The sequence below is a fragment of the Primulina tabacum genome, chromosome 4 (assembly GCF_025594145.1).
Source record: "Primulina tabacum isolate GXHZ01 chromosome 4, ASM2559414v2, whole genome shotgun sequence".
Classification (NCBI taxonomy): domain Eukaryota; kingdom Viridiplantae; phylum Streptophyta; class Magnoliopsida; order Lamiales; family Gesneriaceae; genus Primulina; species Primulina tabacum.
Genome location: NC_134553.1, coordinates 723917 through 743328, shown reverse-complemented (window position 1 = coordinate 743328; position 19412 = coordinate 723917). Strand labels below are relative to the sequence as shown.

Below are 19412 nucleotides of genomic sequence, written 5' to 3'. Positions count from 1 at the left end.
AGCCCAAAACGTGTCAACAATTATTATGATATTAAAAATAATATATAATAAAGTCTCATTTAAACATATCACATCAGAAAATAAGCCCACACATAATCAAAATCAACTACATACAACTCATATATCGAGACATGTCCATGTATATATATACATATTATATACACTGGGATAGACCTCAACTCAGACGTGACTCCCTCCAGAAGTATCCTCTTCGGTCTCCTGATAACCTGAAGCACCTGTCATTGTCCACACACAAAGACAACAAGAGCCCCTTGGGGGTGAGCAAAGCTCCGTATGGAACAATTATAATATACACAACATGTACAATGATATATGATATGCAATACATGCATGTCGTGAGAATATTAGGTCAAATGCACATTCACTGAGCATGTATCAGAACCAATCGAATCGCTATCAAATCAATGTTTGAGATGACACACCAACCTCAATCAAGTATAAGGGATGATTGTACGATAGCGTCGACAAAGCGCCATTAAATCCCAAATCTCAATCAATCAATCATCAGTGTCGCAAATGACTATGTTCTAAAGACCACATAATACCAAACGTAGCAGCGTGCTCACAAACCCCATAATCAAATCCAATCATATCAAGGTATCTAAGGATCATAGATCAACGTGCATGTCATGTATCGATGTATGAATAAAATGATGTGTGTTAACAAAATATTTATGTTATACATTGATATCGAATCATGAATGTCATGTATGTCACATCAACCCAACAAATAAGGCATATAGACATATATTCTCAGTCAAATCAATCAAACACATATCATATGACACATATACATATCATATGTTACTCGGTCACAACATACCTCAATTCTTCGTCTCTAGTCAATGTAGCTTGATCCACAAGTAGAATTTTAATACAGATAATCAATCTACATCATTAACATCTTCATTTCATCCAATGAATTCAATGAAAATCAACAATTCAAGTTCCTAAAATCCTTTGAAACTTTGAAAATTCATATCAAATTGAAATCATAACATAATTCAATTCCGACTTTGAAAAGTAGTTTATTCTCGGTAATTCTATCGTATATATTGAAATCAACTTCAAATACATGCTATTTCAGCGGTTCAAGAAATAAAGGTGCTGAAACTAAAAGAAACTTACCTTAAAAGAACGCTCTCGACGCGAGGATTTCAAATATATAATTTGTTTCAAGTTTTGACAACGTTTCGAAGTGAATTCGTATGATATAACCCGATTTCCTCGTTTCTCTTCTAAGCCTCCAAAGGAAATGAAAGAATGTCATCGGCAACTGATTCTTATCAACTTGCATCTGAGGCATCCGCGCTAGGACGGTCAAGAACTTACGCCCTAGCGCACAGAGTTCTGCCCAGAAAATTTTATCGTTCGCGCTGGTGTGGTAAAGAAATCGCGCCCTAGCGCGCTGGCCTCTGTCCAAACTACATTACAATGCCGCGCTAGGGCGGTAAAGAAATCTCGCCCTATTGCGCCTGGTTATGTCCGAAATGTTTCACAATGCCGCGCTGAGGCGGAAATGAAGTGGTGCCCTAGCGCGCCATGTTCTGTCCGAAATGCAATATTTCGAATTAGAAAAAGTAGTCAACATGAAAGTTCTATATCTATGTCTTGAATTTTATTTGCCACCTGACCTCACTAAATTCGGATATTATACGCAAAAGTTAAGCTCGTTCTCCCAAAATGTGTTAATACAAACACTTCAAAGCACACAATACACTTCGGGATGATTTTGCCCCTATTCCCAAATGGATTTGGACACAACTCAAAACATGAAAATTGTAGTACTTTGTATTAGCTTTTTAATGAAATTGGTTACATTTCATTTGGACTAATATGCAGAGGTCACGGAATCGAAAATACTTGAAAAAATATTTTCTATTTTTCACGCATCAAATATAACTATAACTCTACAACAACAATATAGAGTGCTTGGATTTGCGAGATATTCTGAACTTATCGCATATCTTCTTATGGTGGAAAAGAACAACGAGCTACTAATGAGAAATCATCAGTCCCGACCTACTGGATCAGCAGCATTTCCAGAAGTAAATGTTGTAAGTAAAAATGAATTTAAACCTAGGAAACCAAATTCAAAGTCAAAGACAAGGGTTTGGTCGAGATCGAAATCGAGGTCGTGGTCGTGGAAATGCTCGTGGTCGTGGTCGTGATCGCGGTCGTAGTTTTGAAAACAATCGAAATAGTTACTTTTATAACTCATTTCAAAAGGGCCTCACTAACCACCCACTAAAAAGACATCATGAGAACATGAATGTTAATGATTTTTCTATATTAAAATGTTTAAGGACCTTTTTTGTATTCAAAAGATATCAATCAAAGTATAATTGGTCATGCTGATGCTGGGTACTTATTTGATCCACACAAGGCACGTTTCCAAATCGGATATGTATTTACTCGTGGAGGCACTGTAATTTCTTAGCGTTCACAGAAACAAACACTCGTAACAACTTCATCGAATCACGCTGAGATTATTGCATTATATTAAGCAAGCCGTGAATGTGTGTGGCTAAAATCAATGACCCAACATATCCAAATCTCATGCGAATTATCATTCGACAAAAAAACTGTGACACTATATGAAGATAATGATGCATGTGTTACTTAAATAAAAGAATGATACATAAAAAGCGACAGAACTAAACATATTCCCCCTAAGTTCTTCGCATTTACCCAAGAGCTTGAAAAAAATAAAAATATTGATATTCGTTACATTCAATCAAGTGAAAACTTATCTGATCTTTTCAATTGAGTTTTTCCTAATACGAGACATTATAAAAAACATGTAATGAAGACAATCATTGTATCATGATGATCATCATCACAAGAGAGAATGTTGAAAATAAGAGTTGTAAAAATTGAAAATTATTGTGTGATGATGTATGTAATAATGTATTTATTTTTTGATTATTTTCAAAAAAATTCTATAAATAAGTCTCTCAATTTGTGAAGAAAAAACACAATTAAGTGGATAAAATTTTATAAAGTTTGTAGTTTAACATATTTTGTGAATTTGAGATTTTTATTTTTTACCGTAAATTTTTATTTTTAACAGTTTTGATTTAAAATAATATAACTTTTCAATTTTGTAACATAAATTAATTTATTTTAATACGAATTTGTTTATATTATTTTATATTACTCTTGTCAATTTAAAAAAATATATGTTCAGAATTTACCCCTCTGATAAATAATGGCATGGCATGTAAGTAGAATTTGTGGATCATGGTCATTTCGGCCTTAGGACAAAACCCTCGGAAGCCCAATTGAAATCGGCGCATTAAGTTTGAAAACAGGAACCTGAACCCTGCGTAAGAGTTATGATTCACGCATTGGCGAAGCGATCATCGGCGCCTCTCTACTGTTGTCCGAGCGGCATTCTGAATTCAGCGAGTTCGCAGCTGCGACAATGGAGGGGTATCCGAGTTAAAGTGCTCAACAACAATTTGGATCACGCCTTACAGGTGCTGCAGCGGAAGATGCAGTCTAGCGGGATCGAACGGCTAATAAAGAACGAGCAAGTACGCCACATCAAGAATTCCGAGAAGCGTGTTCTGGCTACGAAGAATCTGGAGCGCAAGATTCGTGGACAGGACCTCGCTCGCAAGCTCAAAGCGATTCTCGTTCAAAAAGTCAGGTAAAATAAATCAAAAGTTGTGATCTTTGTGATATCACTTGATCGTTACTCTTTTCGCACGCATTTATTTGTTGCCAATATTTCGCAAAATGCCCCAGTGCAGCCAACTGAAAAATCTGTTAATACGACGGGAACGGTGAATTTATTTTGTGTGGAAGGTGTATTAGTCTGATGAATTCAAATATTTTCTGGTAATTGGAGAAAGTTAAAGGATGCCGCTACTACGAGAACTGTGCTTTCAGTTAAAGATGTGGTTTCTGTTATGAAGCTGAAAAGCTGAGGATGATATTCTTTGAATGATAGGTAATTATGTTGCGTATGGTGTAGAATAAAGGATTGGGAGTTAGATTATTGTCTGAATTTCGTTTGATTTACAATCTTGTGGTTGTAATTAGAAATGAAACTTTATCATTTGATTCTCTGTTAGAATGATATATTCCATCGAAGCTAATGTAAGTTTGGGAGTTATTGTTCTAAAACAATAATAAGATAGTTCAAGGAATGCAGGTCTTGGGATGTTGTCTTGCAACAGAAGTTGTATTTAGTATCTAGTCTATTACTTTGTATTCTACATGAAACACAAGGCCTCCAAGTTTGGGGTTATTGTCCCATATTGTAATAGGTCCTTTAACTTCCCATCCTCGAACCAAATTTTGTCTCAATGGCTTATAGCAAATTTGAGATTGATTGAGTGAATAAACAAAACTTATAATTCGAGTACAGCCTAACCACCAAATTTGGAAGTCTTGTGTTTCATGTAGAATATGTAACATCAAAATTTTCCCGTTTGATCCCTCCATTCTATTGTGTGCTCAATTGTGTCAATTAGTAGATATTGTTGTTGAAATAGCAGGTTTACTGAATCTTAGTTGGAATTTTGACTGAAGCTAGATGCTTGAGTTGCTAATATCCAACCTTCTTCGGATATTTGACTGAAAATTGGCATTTGGGAACTGGGAAAATTTTATTTCCTTTTCTAACTTTTAACGGGGAAATAAGGGACATGATGAAAGAAAAACTCAAATACCGAGCGAATTATTTGTGGAAATAAAATGTCCCACTGTGAATGGATGATGAACAGTCTCCTATGTTGATCAACTAGCGGAGGCTACAATCATCCAGATATTGTTCACTATTTTGTCGTTGTTTATATTATTTATTTCACATCTTTTTCCATTTGACACACTAGTGAGATGTGCCAAAATTTCTCGAACTTCACGTTACAATGGGATGTGCAGTAAGGGCTTAATGTCTTTCCAGGTCAATGAAGGTCGCATCTCAAGCAATTTGTTTTATATGAAATTGTTTCAAGTATTGATATGCTGTTTCTGTTCCTAGAACAAAGTCGACAACCAGTGGTACGGCTGAGATGAATGGTTGTCAGTCGTGAATGTGCGGATAGTGAGGAATTATTATCTGTCACATAAATTTTACAATAAGCTTCCACAACTGCAGAGTTTACTATGCAAATATGTAGTTTTGTTTGGATAGGCAAATAGTATCGTTTTTTCCCTAGTTCAAGTTGTTTAAAGTTCCTGGTAAAATAAACTAGGGAGAAATAATCCATACTTACTGTTCTACTTCAGTTTCTAGTATCATATCACTCTATTCTTCAGTTATGCTCTCGTCCCGCTGTAATTCATTTTGGCTGACATATAATGATTTGTCGCTTGCAGGGGTCTTTAAGACCGGTTGCAAGACTGTAAGGGAATGAAGCATAATTGTTGCCAATTGACACTCCCTATGGCGTTGCCATAACATCGAATTTTGTTTGTTAGAAAAAATGAATGGTTTTTTTAACACAAATAATGATGCAGAAATTGTTATTTCATGTCGTGCAAAGTGACATTGTATGACGAATTCGAAGTTTTTTGGTCGTTTTGACTACCATAATGGAAGAAACAAAATACGTACGAGTGCTAGCAAGTTTATTGTCAACTCATATCTGTAGGATTCAATCGAGTTGGCCAAATCATTGTACATGGGCGATAATAGATTTTTACTCTGGAATACTTCAGTTGAGCTTATTAGCAAGTTGTCACAAAACACCGTGTATGTTGCTATTAAAATAGCTCCAATCTTTTCAACTTTTTTTTTTTTTTTTTTTTTTTTGTGTTTTTACTTCAGCATTTCATGAATCCCGTTTCATACCATTTTCGACGTATGTCAGCCGGTGCTCGGTCATTTAATTTCATAATTTCTCGAATCTTAATTAACCTCTATACTTAATTTTTATGTCCAAAACTTCTCTTTCTTCGGCTCTTCAGGCGATCTTTGTAAATTTTTTTTGAAAAAATATTATGAACTTTTCAGTAAGAAAAAAAAAATTATATATATTTTTAAAATAAAATATTAGATAATTAAAGCAATATTCAAATGCATCTTAAATTTTTCTAAAACTATTGACAATAAAAATTGAGAAAATTATATTTTTAATTTTATATATTTGATTTTTTGTGATTTTAGTATTTTATGATTTTCAAGTTTTGACTATTTTAATTAGTTTTTAGTATGAGTGTTGATGTGACATTAAATTTGTAGTGTTGTATATTGTCGTCACATGAGCCTCACTTTAAAAAAATGTTAAAATCATAAAATAATAATATTAGATTAAGAGTGAGATTTATTGGAAAATAATATTTAAAATGTGTGTATTGAATATTTGAATGTTGAATATTTGAATGTTGAAAATAAGAGTTGTAAATATTGAAAATTAGTGTGTGATGATGTAGGTAATGATGTATTTTATTTTTGGATTATTTGTAAATATTTCCTATAAATAGATCTCTCATTTGTGAAGAAAATCACAATTGAGTAGAGAGAAAAATATTATAAAGTGTGTAGTTTGGTAAATTTTGAGAGTTTGAGATTTTTACTTTTTACCATAAATTTTTACTTTTTCACAACACGTTATCAGCACGAAGCTCTAAAAGTCCTACATACTTTTCCAAGCTCCAAACAGAAGAAAAAGGTAACAAAAATAATTATATTTATTTTACTGTTATTTATTTATTGTGTATTTATTTAATATACAATATAATGTTATTATTAGAAATAATAAAAATAAATTTTTCATAAACTTGTTATAAATCCTGGGAGGATGTTAAGACGACATCCCACACTCCCGGTAAGGGATACGACAAGTATAAAAGCCTATAAGGTTTTTAAACAAAATAAATTATGACACTCATTATAATATTATGATATGATATACATAATTATTTAAACATGTCTAATATTATATATATCATATTATTACCATAAAATTATACAAATACATACCTTTATTTTTTTTGTACCCCAACGGTCATAAATGGTAAAAAACGGCTAGTTTTTGCCCTATAAATATGATCTCACAAACACATTCCATCACTCCAACTTTCTCTTCTTCTCTAAAAATTATTCATCATCAAATTTTTCGAAGAAAAAAGAAGATGGCTTTCTCAAGGTTATTTTTAATTATTTTGGTTATCATACTCACGAGTCGTTTATTTATCGGAGAATATCCTCCTCGTGTGTTTTCTTTATTTTTACAAATGCTTTTACTTGTTGTTTATCCATTACTTTGTATTGCAATATTCATTAACTAATAAAATGCATCGTAATTTTTTTTAGTACCACCATGTCAAATTTAACAAAGCTCGAATTTGTTGCGCTCGACATCACGGGAAAGAATTATATGCCATGGACTCTAGATGTAGAAATGCATCTTGAGTCATTGGGTCTAAGCGAGACCATTAAAGAAAATGGCATATGCACGTCACAAGAAAAGGCAAGAGCCATGATATTTTTGCGTCGACATCTCGACGATGGATTGAAATGTGAATATCTGACTGAAAAAATCCCATGGCTTTGTGGAAGGGATTAAAAGAAAGATTCGAACATATAAGAGAAGTTATACTTCCGACCGCCCGGGATGAATGTAATACATTGAGATTCCAAGACTTTAAAAAAGTCAGTGATTACAATTCGGCGATGTATAGAATAATCTCGCAATTAAAATTTTGTGGACATGAGGTCACAGAATCTGAGATGCTTGAAAAAACATTTTCCACGTTTCATGCATCAAATATTACTCTACAGCAACAATGTAGAGTACGTGGATTCGCGAGATATTCTGAACTCATCGCCTGTCTTCTTGTGGCGGAAAAAAACAACGAGCTATTAATGAGAAATCATCAGTCCCGACCCACTGGATCAACAACATTTCCAGAAGTAAATGCTGTAAGTAAAAATGAATTTAAACCTGGAAACCAAAATCAAATTCAAAGACAAGGTTTTGGTCGAGGTCGAGGTCGAGGTCGTGGACGTGGACGTGGAATTGGCCGTGGTCGTGGTCAAGGCCGTGGTTTTGAAAATAATCGAGATAGTTATTTTTATAACTCATCTCAAAAGAACGTCCCAAACCATCCACAGAAAAGGCATCATGAGAATACAAGTGTTAATGAGAAGCACTCAAAAAGATATGAAAGTTCTTGTTACAGATGTGGTACTCCAGGACATTGGTCCAAAGTTTGTCGAGCCCCTGAGCACCTTTGTAAACTTTATAAAGAATCATTAAAGGGGAAAGAAAAGGAGACCAACTTCACTGAACGCAGTGACCGTTTGAGTGATTCAACTCATTTTGATGCTGGTGATTTTATGAATGATTTCTCTGGAAATGATCAATATGTTGGTGGGATAGAAATGAACAATATTGATGCTGCAGATTTTCTCAACGATTTCTCTGAAAATGAACAATATAATGGTAGAATATAAATGTACAACAATCTATTTTTCATGTATTCATAGAATAATGTTTTATTGTATAATTATGATTTGTGTTATATTTAAATATATATTGCAAGTAATTTATTTCATTGCATATTTTTTTGAAGTTCAAATATGGAAAATGCTATGAGCAAAGCTGAAGTTTGCATACCCGATAGTGGTACAACGCACACTATCCTCCGAGATAAAAGATATTTCTTGGAACTAAAACCAACAAAAACAACGGTGAATACAATATCAGGTCCTGTAGACTTGATTAAAGGATGTGGTAAAGCACAATTTTTGTTACCTAATGGTACAAAATTTTTGATCAATGATGCTTTATATTCACCACAATCGAAAAAAAATTTGTTGAGTTTTAATGATATATATTCCCATGGGTATGATACTCAAACAATGAATGAAGGGAATGAGAAATATATGTGTCTTATCACATATAAATCAGGAAAGAAATATGTGATTGAAAAACTACCAATGCTCCATACTGGATTGTATTATACACATATAAGTCTCATTGAATCAAACATGGTAGTTGATAATTCTTCGATATTAACCAATTGGCATGATCGATTGGGACATCCTGGTTCAACAATGATGCGAAGAATTATAGAAAATACACATGGTCATCCACTGAAAGACCAGAAGATCTTTCAGAATAATAAGTTTCAATGTAAAACATGTTCTCTTGGAAAACTTATTATAAGACCATCACCAGTCAAAATCCAAACTGAATCACCAATGTTTCTTGAACGTATTCAGGGTGATATTTGTGGACCAATCCATCTACCATGTGGACCATTCAGATACTTTATGGTATTGATTGATGCCTCCAGCAGATGGTCACATGTATGTTTATTATCAACTCGAAATGTTGCATTTGCAAGATTACTTGCTCAAATAATAAAATTGAGGAATCAATTTCCCGATTATACAATCAAGAAAATTAGACTTGATAATGCTGGTGAATTTACTTCCCAAACTTTCAATGATTATTGTATGTCTATGGGAATCATTGTTGAGCATCCTGTTGCTCATGTACATACACAGAATGGATTGGCTGAATCATTGATTAAACGTCTGCAAATGATTGCTAGACCAATGATTATGAAAACAAAGCTCCCTATTTCTATATGGGGACATGCAATTTTACACGCTGCTTCATTAATTCGCATCAGACCAAGTGCATATCATAAATACTCCCCATTGCAGCTTGCATTTGGTAAAGAACCAGACATTTCTCATCTGAGAATTTTTGGATGTATGGTGTATGTGCCTATTGCACCACCGCAACGAAAGAAAATGGGACCTCAAAGAAAGGTTGGAATTTATATCGGTTATGATAGTCCATCAATCATTCGATATCTTGAACCTCAGACAGGCGACGTGTTCACAGCACGTTTTGCTGATTGTCATTTTAATGAGGAAATCTTCCCAATGTTAGGGGGAGAACAGAAACATACCGAAAAGGAAATTACATGGTATGTATCATCATTGTTACATCTGGATCCAAGAACAAAACAATGTGAAAAAGATGTACAACAAATTGTACACTTGCAAAGAATAGCAAATCAAATACCAGATGCATTTGCTGACACAAAAGGGGTAACTAAATCATATATACATGCTGCAAATGCCCCTGCTCGAATTGAAATTCCAAAGAAACAAATGGAAGATACTCATGATGTCATTAAACGCCTGAAGCGTGGAAGGACCAGTCGGTTCCAAGGATAAAAATCCTCGAAAAAGAAAATTCATAGAGAAACACGATGATCACAAAATAAAGAATGACGTTTCTGAAGAAACACATGATGATCACAAAATAGAGAATGGTGTTCCTGAAGAAACACATGATGATGAAAATGTTCTGTCAGAACCACAAACTGACGAGAATCATGAAATCTCTATCAATTATATTAATACTGGAAAAATATGGAACCGAAAAGATATAGATGAAATTGATGATATATTTTCTTATATTGTGGCAATCGACATCATAAATGATAACGAAGATCATGAACCAAAATCTTTTGGTGAATGTAAAACTCGGCAGGATTGGATAAAATGGAAAGATGCCATCCAGGTTGAATTAAATTCGCTAAATAAACGTAATGTTTTTGGACCTATAGTCCTTACACCTGAAGGTGTAAAACCTGTTGGATACAAATGGGTTTTTATTCGAAAGCGAAATGAGAAAAATGAAATAGTAAGATATAAAGCTCGACTTGTTGCACAAGGTTTTTCTCAAGGCCTGGAATTGATTATGAAGAAACGTATTCTCCTGTGATGGATGCAATTACGTTTCGGTATTTGATTAGCTTGGCGGTATCTGAAAATTTAGAAATGCGTCTTATGGATGTTGTTACAGCTTACTTATATGGATCACTTGATAGTAATATATATATATGAAAATCCCTGAAGGATTTAAGATGCCTGAAGCACAAAGTTCAAAACCCAGGGAATGTTATTCTGTGAAATTACAAAGATCATTATATGGGTTAAAGCAATCAGGTCGAATGTGGTATAATCGACTAAGTGATCACTTGATGAAAAAGGGATATGTAAATAATTCAATATGCCCTTGTGTTTTCATTAAGAAAACAACATCTGGATGCGTAATTATTGCTGTATATGTTGATGATTTAAACATCATTGGAACGAATAAAGAAATTCAAGAAGTTGTGTCATACTTGAAGGAAGAATTTGAAATGAAGGATCTTGGAAAAACCAAGTATTGTATGGGTTTACAAATTGAACAAAAAGAATGTGGAATGTTTGTTCACCAGACAAATTATACAGAAAAGATCCTTAAACGTTTTTAATATGGATAAAGCAAATCCTTTAAGTACTCCAATGGTTGTTAGATCATTAAACATAGAAAAGGATCCATTCCGTCCATGTGAAGATGATGAAGATATTCTTGGTCCAGAAGTACCATATCTAAGTGCCATCGGTGCCCTTATGTACCTTACAAATTGTACAAGGCCTGATATATCTTTTGCCGTGAATCTGTTGGCAAGATTTAGCACATATCCAACAAAGAGACACTGGAACGGAATTAAACATATATTCCGTTATCTACGAGGAACGACAGACTTGGGACTTTTGTATTCAAAAGATTTTGTATTCAAAAGATGCTAATCCAAGTATAATTGGTTATGCCGATGCTGGATACTTATCTGATCCACACAAGGCACGTTCCCAAACTGGATATGTATTTACTCGTGGAGGCACTGCAATATCTTGGCGTTCTCAGAAACAAACGCTCGTAACAACTTCATCAAATCATGCCGAGATTATTGCACTACATGAAGCAAGTCGTGAATGTGTGTGGTTAAAATCAATGACCCAACATATCCAAATTTCATGCGGATTATCATCTGATGAGAAGCCTGTGATACTATATGAAGATAATGCTGCATGTGTTGCTCAAATGAAAGAAGGATACATAAAAAGCGACAGAACTAAACATATTCCTCCTAAGTTCTTCGCATTCACCAAGGAGCTTGAGAAGAATAGATGTATTGATGTTCGTCACATTCAATCAAGTGAAAACTCATCAGATCTCTTCACAAAGGCACTCCCTACGTCAATACTCAGAAAGCACATATATAATATTGAGATGCGCAATCTACGAAATTTGTGAAGAATTGTTCATGTCAACATCAGGGAGAGTTTACGTGACTGCACTCTTTTTCCCTTACTATGGTTTTTATCCCAATGGGTTTTTCCAAGTAAGGTTTTTAACGAGGCAGTACAAAAACACGTAATGAAGGCATCATCGTATCATGATCATCATCACAAGGGGGAGTATTGGAAAATAATATTTAAAATGTGTGTATTGAATATTTGAATGTTGAAAATAAGAGTTGTAAATATTGAAAATTAGTGTGTGATGATGTAGGTAATGATGTATTTTATTTTTGGATTATTTGTAAAGATTTCCTATAAATAGATCTCTCATTTGTGAAGAAAATCACAATTGAGTAGAGAGAAAAATATTATTAAGTGTGTAGTTTGGTAAATTTTGAGAGTATGAGATTTTTACTTTTTACCATAAATTTTTACTTTTTCACAACAAGATTCAATTTTTCTATTTTCAAAAATTTGTTAATATCAACATTTTGGGTAGAAAAAAAAAGTGGCCTTAACTAGTGAACAGAGGTTTGTTTAGCTGTCCGTGTGGTACGAGGGTTTAAGAGGCAGGCTTGTTCGCTCCGCATGCCAACAAATTTCTAAAACTGAGTGAGAATTGGAAGAATTAGCTTGGGGTATGGAGGAAACCAAGAGAATCCGACTGGTTTTCAAAGATGATGACATACTGAGCGAACCCCAGATGTTAGAGGGCTTGAATCGGAGCTGGGTACTGTTAAAATCCCGCCAACACGTCACCGTTTCCGATGTTGCCTCACATCTGCTCCACGCTTTCCAGCTCCACCGATCTTGCCCTCATGGCCTTCTCCTCTCGGTAAATTATTTTAACAAGTTCCAATCTTTGTTTTATAAATTTTAAAATTCTTCTACGCAATTCATGCTCAAGATTTGTGGGAGTAGCTCAAAAGTTTCTGTTTATGATTTGGCACCAGGAATGTGTATCTTGTGATTTACTTTTTCTGTTAATTGGTGTGGGTGGTTACTGAAAAATCTTTTGCTTTGGAATATTTTATGCCAATCGAGCAAGAGTGTGCTGATTCTCTCTTGATTTTATTGTTTAGTGTACTGTGTGGATGTGTATGTTCGACAACCTGCTCTAGAGTTTATGCATACATGTGACTTTTGCTTGTACGTTTTTTATGGTTTACCATTAAAAGCTCCGGCTTTGATTTATGATAGTCGTTTTGTTATCCTGGTCGCTTTGTTGATTCATTGCCTATATTTTTTAGTTTAAGTCAATACTGTATCTGTGGTTACTTTTTATCTGGAGGAGATGCGATAAGGAGACAGCTTACTTCTACCCATTTTCTTCACAAGAATTGACCTTACTTGTTGCAACTGGTGATTATAATTAAGCTTAAAGAAACAGCATGCTTCATTTTATATTTGGACTTTTTAATATTTCAGTTATGAGATTGAAATGACGCTAACATTTTAGATTTGGAGGATATTCTTTACATAACTTTTTGGTCACATCTATTTTCTAATATTTCTTTCAGATGTCTGGCTTTGCGTTGCCATCGTTTGAATCAACTTGCCTTTTGAATGATAATGAAACTATCAGGTTAGTTCATAAGGTTTTGGCAATCAGAAATGAAGAAGATATGTTTATTATTTTAACTGTTGCATATGTGGAATCAGAGTCAGGAAGAGGAGAGAAATTTTATCCATAGAGGGAAACGATACCGCCAATGCAGCTGTGGAACTGAGAGCCATGGAGAAGCAACCTGCACCCAATGGTACCTTGCTTTTGGCTAGTGAGGAATTTGAGAAAGAAAAAGGAGGTTATGAGAGTGATGAAACTGAAGTGGAATCTGACGAGGAAGATGAAAATGTGTTGGAAGATATGGAAGGTCCTTCTGGTGGAAATGCTGATCCAAGAAATCGAAAAAGAAAAGCATTAGAGAAACTCCAAGACTCTAAGTACCTGCTCTTTCCCTTGCTTTAATTTTACACGATCATGCGTGATTTAGTTCTGATCACGTGCTTTACTCTCCATGGTCCTGTTGAAATTCATATGCCTTCTTTTTCTTTTCAACATAGGAGGAAGAAACAGCGAGCTAAGGCCTCTCAGATTGTTGCTAACAATGTCCACACAGGAAAAATCGAAAATTCTCATCAGGGAGGAGTCCTTACAGTGCAGAAAATCCTTTCTCAAAAGGAGGAAAAAACTTGTTCTGATGCCAAAGATAACATGGAAAGCAATGAAGAAAGTCCTGCCCCACTTGACAAGAGTGATTTGCCTATGGCTGGCATGAAGCGGTCAGTTAATTCCAAGTTATTTGACTTTCTAGAGTTTTTTTTATCACTTAAATGCTTTATGAAGTTATCACGTCTGACTAATTTTAAATTCCAAGTCTGGAAGAGTCTCATCCTTTTTACTTTTCCATTAAGTTTGATGTACACAATCCATCCGTATCCGAAATCTTATTGTTTATACCATCTTTTTCTCTAGAATTTCTCATATATTTCTTCTGCTATGACATTTTCAGAAATGACGAAGTTCAAAAGAATGACAAAGCAATTGATGATGCCAAAATTTCCTTGAAGGAAACTAAAAAGGTTATCTCTTATTAGCTGTAAAGTGATCTATTATTTCGTTATGTGGTAGCTTTTAGAGAACGGAGAATAGAATGGCGCGGTTCTTCTATCTGATTGTTACCAGTTGTTGTTATGATGATTACAAGAACGCAGCATGATAGCTGGGGATTCCTCCCAAGAATCATATGATTAAGGAGCTTTGTGTTAATAAAAAATCTGCATCTCTCTTGAGAACCCCTTTCACTGAACCCAGCATCTCCTTTGACCTTTCCTTGATTCATTTCCTGATTGTCTCGATGTGAGCTGCTCTGCATTTTCAATTTTCATCATCGAGGTTTATCTGTAAGGAGGCATAGTGTATTCTTTTTGTGTTACCCAAATGTGATTTTGAATTGGTTCACGAGTAACTATACTGCTTGTTTGTGCTCTATTTTCCAAGATAAACCAGAAATCTAAATGGTATTTGCTATGTGTATGTGCAGGTTCCAAGTAGAAGTGCCAGGCGGAAATATGCAAAAAGGCGATGGATGCGGGAAATGACAAATATACAGAAGAAAAATGCAGTCTGTGAATCAGAGGGACTTGTAAGCTATCAAATACAAAACTAAAGATTCCCCTGGTACTGGTAATTTGAAGTATGTTGGACATTGACTGGCTTAATTGTGCAGCGAAATTGGAAAGAGGACCAAGCTAAAGCTGAAAGGAAAAAGGTGGATGTTCAATCAAAAGGACTTGTAAGTGATCAAACTTTTCTCAACCCCCACCACTTTGTTGGCGTGAAAAACTGAATGCCTCTATCTTACAGCAAAAGTGGAAAAAACACCAAGCGCACTCTGAAAGAAATATAGTGGATGGCCAACCTAAGGGACTGGTGGGTAATCTTATTTACTTAATACTGGCGTTGACAACCTTCAATGTGATTGGATTAAAGTGAAGTCTCAAATGTGCAGCTATATTGGAATCAATCCCCTCAAAATAGTCCTCTTAGTGGCAAAAAATGGCAACGAAATCGAACTAGGTGGCTTCGTGAACATCCAAATCAAAATAATGATAGTGATGTACATGAGCACATCACTCAGATCAGTGGTGATGTACACGAGCAGCCAACTCAAAATAATGATGATGCACATGAACAGCCAACACATAATGATGAGGATGCCCATGAACTGCCAATTCAAAATGGAGACACAACCAATCAGTCAATTCAGGAAAGCGACGAGGAGCATGAAGTTGTTCCCATTGAAATAAGGCCAGGACACATCCGCTTTGAACCTTTTGAAAAAGGTTGCAATCTGTCTGAATATTTACTGTCTACATTTGTGTGAGAGTTGTTGATTTTATTAAATTCTAAATCTTTGATTTCCCCAATAAGCAATTAGCAGAACTGTGATTTACTGAAATTAATCACGGGTGACTGAAACATGATGGTCGCTGGCCTTGTAAGTTTTTTGTGGCTCATAGTGTTGCTATGGTTCTTATTATGTTGACTAATTGTAGAACGCTGTTATGTGACTCCTCCTGAGGACAATTTCATACTATTCTTTAAGGTCATTCTATTTCTATTTTCATCATGCCATATTTCTCTGAGTATCTGATGTCTGAATTTTATTTCTCAGCAGAACAAGATGTCCAGCCAAATCACGTTACTTTGGTATGTCTTCTAGATTAATTGCAACTCTTCTTGATCTGCAATCATGTATTGTGAAATAATTTTTTATAGCATATCGGTTTAATTTACGACTCCTTGCTACCACTATACCCCAATATGGTGCCCTTAGTGTACTCGAGCTTTGGTGGTGTGAATGAGCTTTTGAAAATGTTCAGGCCTTCATCCGAGCTCGTGAATTTTCGAAGTCAACTTAACCTGCTTCAAATTGAGTTCAAATAAAGCCTTTATAATTATATATGAAAAATAATTCCATTAATTTAATTGTTATGGTATTTAAATATTATGTATTATATTATAATAATATTTGATATAAATAAATTACTACCTCCGTCTCAATTATATAGGCATGTTTCCTTTTTCACATAGATTAATAATTTATTGGAAATATCAATTATACAAACAAATTTCCCTAATATACCCCTGTTAAATGATTGTTTATATAAATTGTTTGTTATCTTTCCAATATTTACTTAATTACAAAACCTAATTTAAATAGGGGTATATTAGGAAAAGAGGAGAAGTAATAAGGCTAAATTCCATACAAATTTTTGGGATAAACAAAAAATGGAAGGTAGCCTGTATAATTGGGACGGTGGAAGTATAATAATATTAAGAAAAAGGCTTGTGAGTTGGCTCACAAGTTTCGAATGATTTAAGGAAATGCTGAAGCTTGGCAATATTCAAGCTTCAGCTTATCTTAAACCCCTATTCAAGTTCTTGGATGTTTGCCAACTAGGAATGACATGTTGCTACATAATAAATTTGGCCTTGTAAGCTATCAAATACAGTGATATTAAAAATCAAGTATTTGGGATCACATTGTCCTAGCCATGTGAATGGAAACAAGGATTTACAAAAAAATTCATGCTTTTAGAGACTTCAACTTAAAATATTTGTGGTTTACATTTTGGAAAAATGATCCGTTAAATAGCAAGGAAATGAGAGATGCATTCCAGTCTCAACCTCTTATGCGGATGGTCTGGTTGAATTTGACACTGGCGTAGCCAACACCACGCATCTCCTCTTTTTCGAATGAAAATGGCTCAATCTATATAAATTTGTTCTATTTCTAAAAGTTTCATCCAATACCACAATAATTTATATTCTATTTCTTTTTCTTATAGACGGTGACATTCTTTTCTGAGCCTTGTACCCTTGGTTTCCTGCTTTGCAATTATGTTGATACCATTCCGAGTTTTGCAAGTTTCCTCTGTAATTAACTTAGCATTTTCTCTCAGGAAACCATCCAGTGGAATGGGATTACTAGCAAGAAGAAGGGCCAAAAATGGGGATTGGCCAATTCTCCACTTACTTCACGAAATGGCTATAAAAATACAAAGAATGACAATTCCAAAGCATTCGCGAATGAAAAAAGGGAACAGCCGGTAGGAGAAATCGACTTTGAGAAGCTTCTGACTCTTCCTGGCATGCCTAAGGTTGATTCTCATTTCTCCTTCTTTCGAGAACGATTTGTATATTTGAGTTCCTCTGTATTATAGAGGCCAGATGGAATATGTTGCCTGATCTTTTGGCTGATAATATCTCGCACTGGAAGAATCTAAAAGCATTTTTTTCTTTTTTCTTTTTCCATTTCGCAGGAAGGTGACCTCCTTGCTTATCGTATTCTGGAATTATCTTCAACCTGGACCCCAGAGCTTTCAGCTTATCGAGTATTGTTTAATTTGTTTGTGCATTAATTAAATATTCCAAAATATCAGATGACTACAATTCTTCTAACCTTTCTTTTACTTGTACCTAGGTTGGAGAAGTATCTTTTTACAATACTGAATCCAATCAGACAATATTGCTTCCAGTGTCAGATTATCCAATTGTTTCCAAGAAGGCAGATGAGGATGGAGTTGAACCACTAGATAACTCTATTTATAAAGATGATGGTTCGCTGGAGGTAAGCCTTACGGATCTAGATCATTATTTTTTCCCCTATAGCCTACGTTAATATTTGACTTTTGGTGAATCTCTTTTGGATCTTCACTCGTGCAGATTGATTTTTCGTCGCTTGTTGATGTCCGCGTCATCAAGGATGGAAGTTCAGGTCCAGGAAATGTGGATGCTAGTTTGGCGAGTGAGGGTCCTCTAGACAACAAAAATGCTTCAAAACCAGTGTCATCTTGCCACATCAATACACAAACAGTGATATCCAGTGCAGGTATATACTGTGGTTCATTTTTAAGGTTGAAAGTCCGGTTAACTAGAGTTAAAGAGGTCTGCTTAGAGACAATGTCCTGTTTGTAGAGACTAGGGAACTAAACCAGAGTGAAGAAACTGTACCCCCTACTGCAAGTATTTTTTTTACTTGAATTATGAATGTTGTTGCTGACTTGTGCGCTTGGATGATTTGACACTGGCTGGCTCTTTTCCTTTAGAAACTGGGGGGTTGGACGTTTGGGACCAAATCACTGAGGCCCTAGATGCCAAAAAGGAAGAACTATCTCAAGAAAGTAGTTGGGGCAAAAATCCCAAGAAGCTTCAACTAGTTGAGAGAACTAGTTTTGTAAAGAATGCTAAAAAGGTACAACCATCACAAAGAAATAGATGGATGAAGAATGTCATGACGGTACATCCGTCGGTGGAAAACATTCCTGAGAAACAGAGTCCAGCTCGTAAATCATGGTCCTATAAAGCTTTGAGAGGAAGTGCGCTCGGCCCAACAATAGATATCCTAAGATCGCGAAAGGAGATATGAGGATGAGTACTGGTTTTAATTTAAACATCGGTGGCTCTTGATTTTCGTGGTCCATCTGCGGTTAACTTCTCTTTCCTTTTCATTTCTTTTATGTTACTTCTCCATCTTTTAAACGACTGAACACTTGGAACTTTTTGTAAATAGCCATGTTGATCTACATGAGAAATGCTTCTCGTTCGATGATATCTTTCATGGTGCAATTCATTCATATTTTAATGCGAAATTTGCTAAAAGGATTTCGATTCAACTCGGAAGCTAAAAATAGTATTAGTGTCTCTAAGTAGAATTAAAGCTAAAATTTAAACTTGATTTATTTTGTTAACCTAATATTCGCATTATGATTCTAAGTAGATGATTTTTATAATATATATATAAGCATTAGATAACCTATCCCATATTAT

General features: G+C 34.8%; 2 protein-coding genes across 6 annotated transcripts; both read left to right on the top strand.

Annotated features, from left to right (window-relative positions):
• Positions 1-3255: 3255 nt before the first annotated feature.
• On the top strand, positions 3256-5623 carry LOC142542144 (uncharacterized). Of its 2 annotated transcripts, XR_012819477.1 has the most exons (3): positions 3256-3676; positions 3780-3979; positions 5353-5623. XR_012819477.1 is itself a non-coding variant. In XM_075648628.1 (2 exons), the coding sequence occupies exons 1-2, from the start codon at positions 3360-3362 to the stop codon at positions 5360-5362; spliced, it is 327 nt and encodes a 108-aa protein (XP_075504743.1). In that variant the 5' UTR covers positions 3259-3359; the 3' UTR covers positions 5363-5623. The 2 variants fall into 2 exon arrangements, 1 of the variants encoding a protein (XP_075504743.1); XM_075648628.1 differs by lacking the exon at positions 3780-3979 and having other exon boundaries at positions 3259-3676.
• Positions 5624-12587: 6964 nt separating this feature from the next.
• On the top strand, positions 12588-19194 carry LOC142542143 (coilin-like). Of its 4 annotated transcripts, none has more exons than XM_075648624.1 (16): positions 12588-12911; positions 13597-13661; positions 13739-14020; positions 14141-14359; positions 14590-14659; positions 15121-15222; positions 15307-15372; positions 15444-15509; positions 15589-15922; positions 16258-16289; positions 17546-17743; positions 17906-17977; positions 18067-18213; positions 18309-18474; positions 18561-18608; positions 18692-19194. In XM_075648624.1, exons 1-16 carry the CDS (start codon positions 12717-12719, stop codon positions 19009-19011), a joined length of 2382 nt encoding a protein of 793 aa, XP_075504739.1. In that variant the 5' UTR covers positions 12588-12716; the 3' UTR covers positions 19012-19194. The 4 variants fall into 4 exon arrangements, with proteins under 4 accessions (XP_075504739.1, XP_075504741.1, XP_075504740.1 ...); XM_075648623.1 differs by having other exon boundaries at positions 12589-12911; positions 16255-16289; XM_075648626.1 differs by lacking the exon at positions 18561-18608 and having other exon boundaries at positions 16255-16289.
• Positions 19195-19412: the final 218 nt, after the last annotated feature.

What these genes read in the sequence shown, in the direction of transcription:
- LOC142542144 (XM_075648628.1), top strand. Translation starts at nt 3,360, where the DNA reads ATGATTCACGCATTGGCGAAGCGATCATCGGCGCCTCTCTACTGTTGT.
- LOC142542143 (XM_075648623.1), top strand. Translation starts at nt 12,717, where the DNA reads ATGGAGGAAACCAAGAGAATCCGACTGGTTTTCAAAGATGATGACATA. An exon ending in AATGATAATGAAACTATCAG is followed by an intron (nt 13,662 to 13,738) that starts GTTAGTTCATAA and finishes ATGTGGAATCAG; the next exon opens with AGTCAGGAAGAGGAGAGAAA. An exon ending in CCTATGGCTGGCATGAAGCG is followed by an intron (nt 14,360 to 14,589) that starts GTCAGTTAATTC and finishes TGACATTTTCAG; the next exon opens with AAATGACGAAGTTCAAAAGA.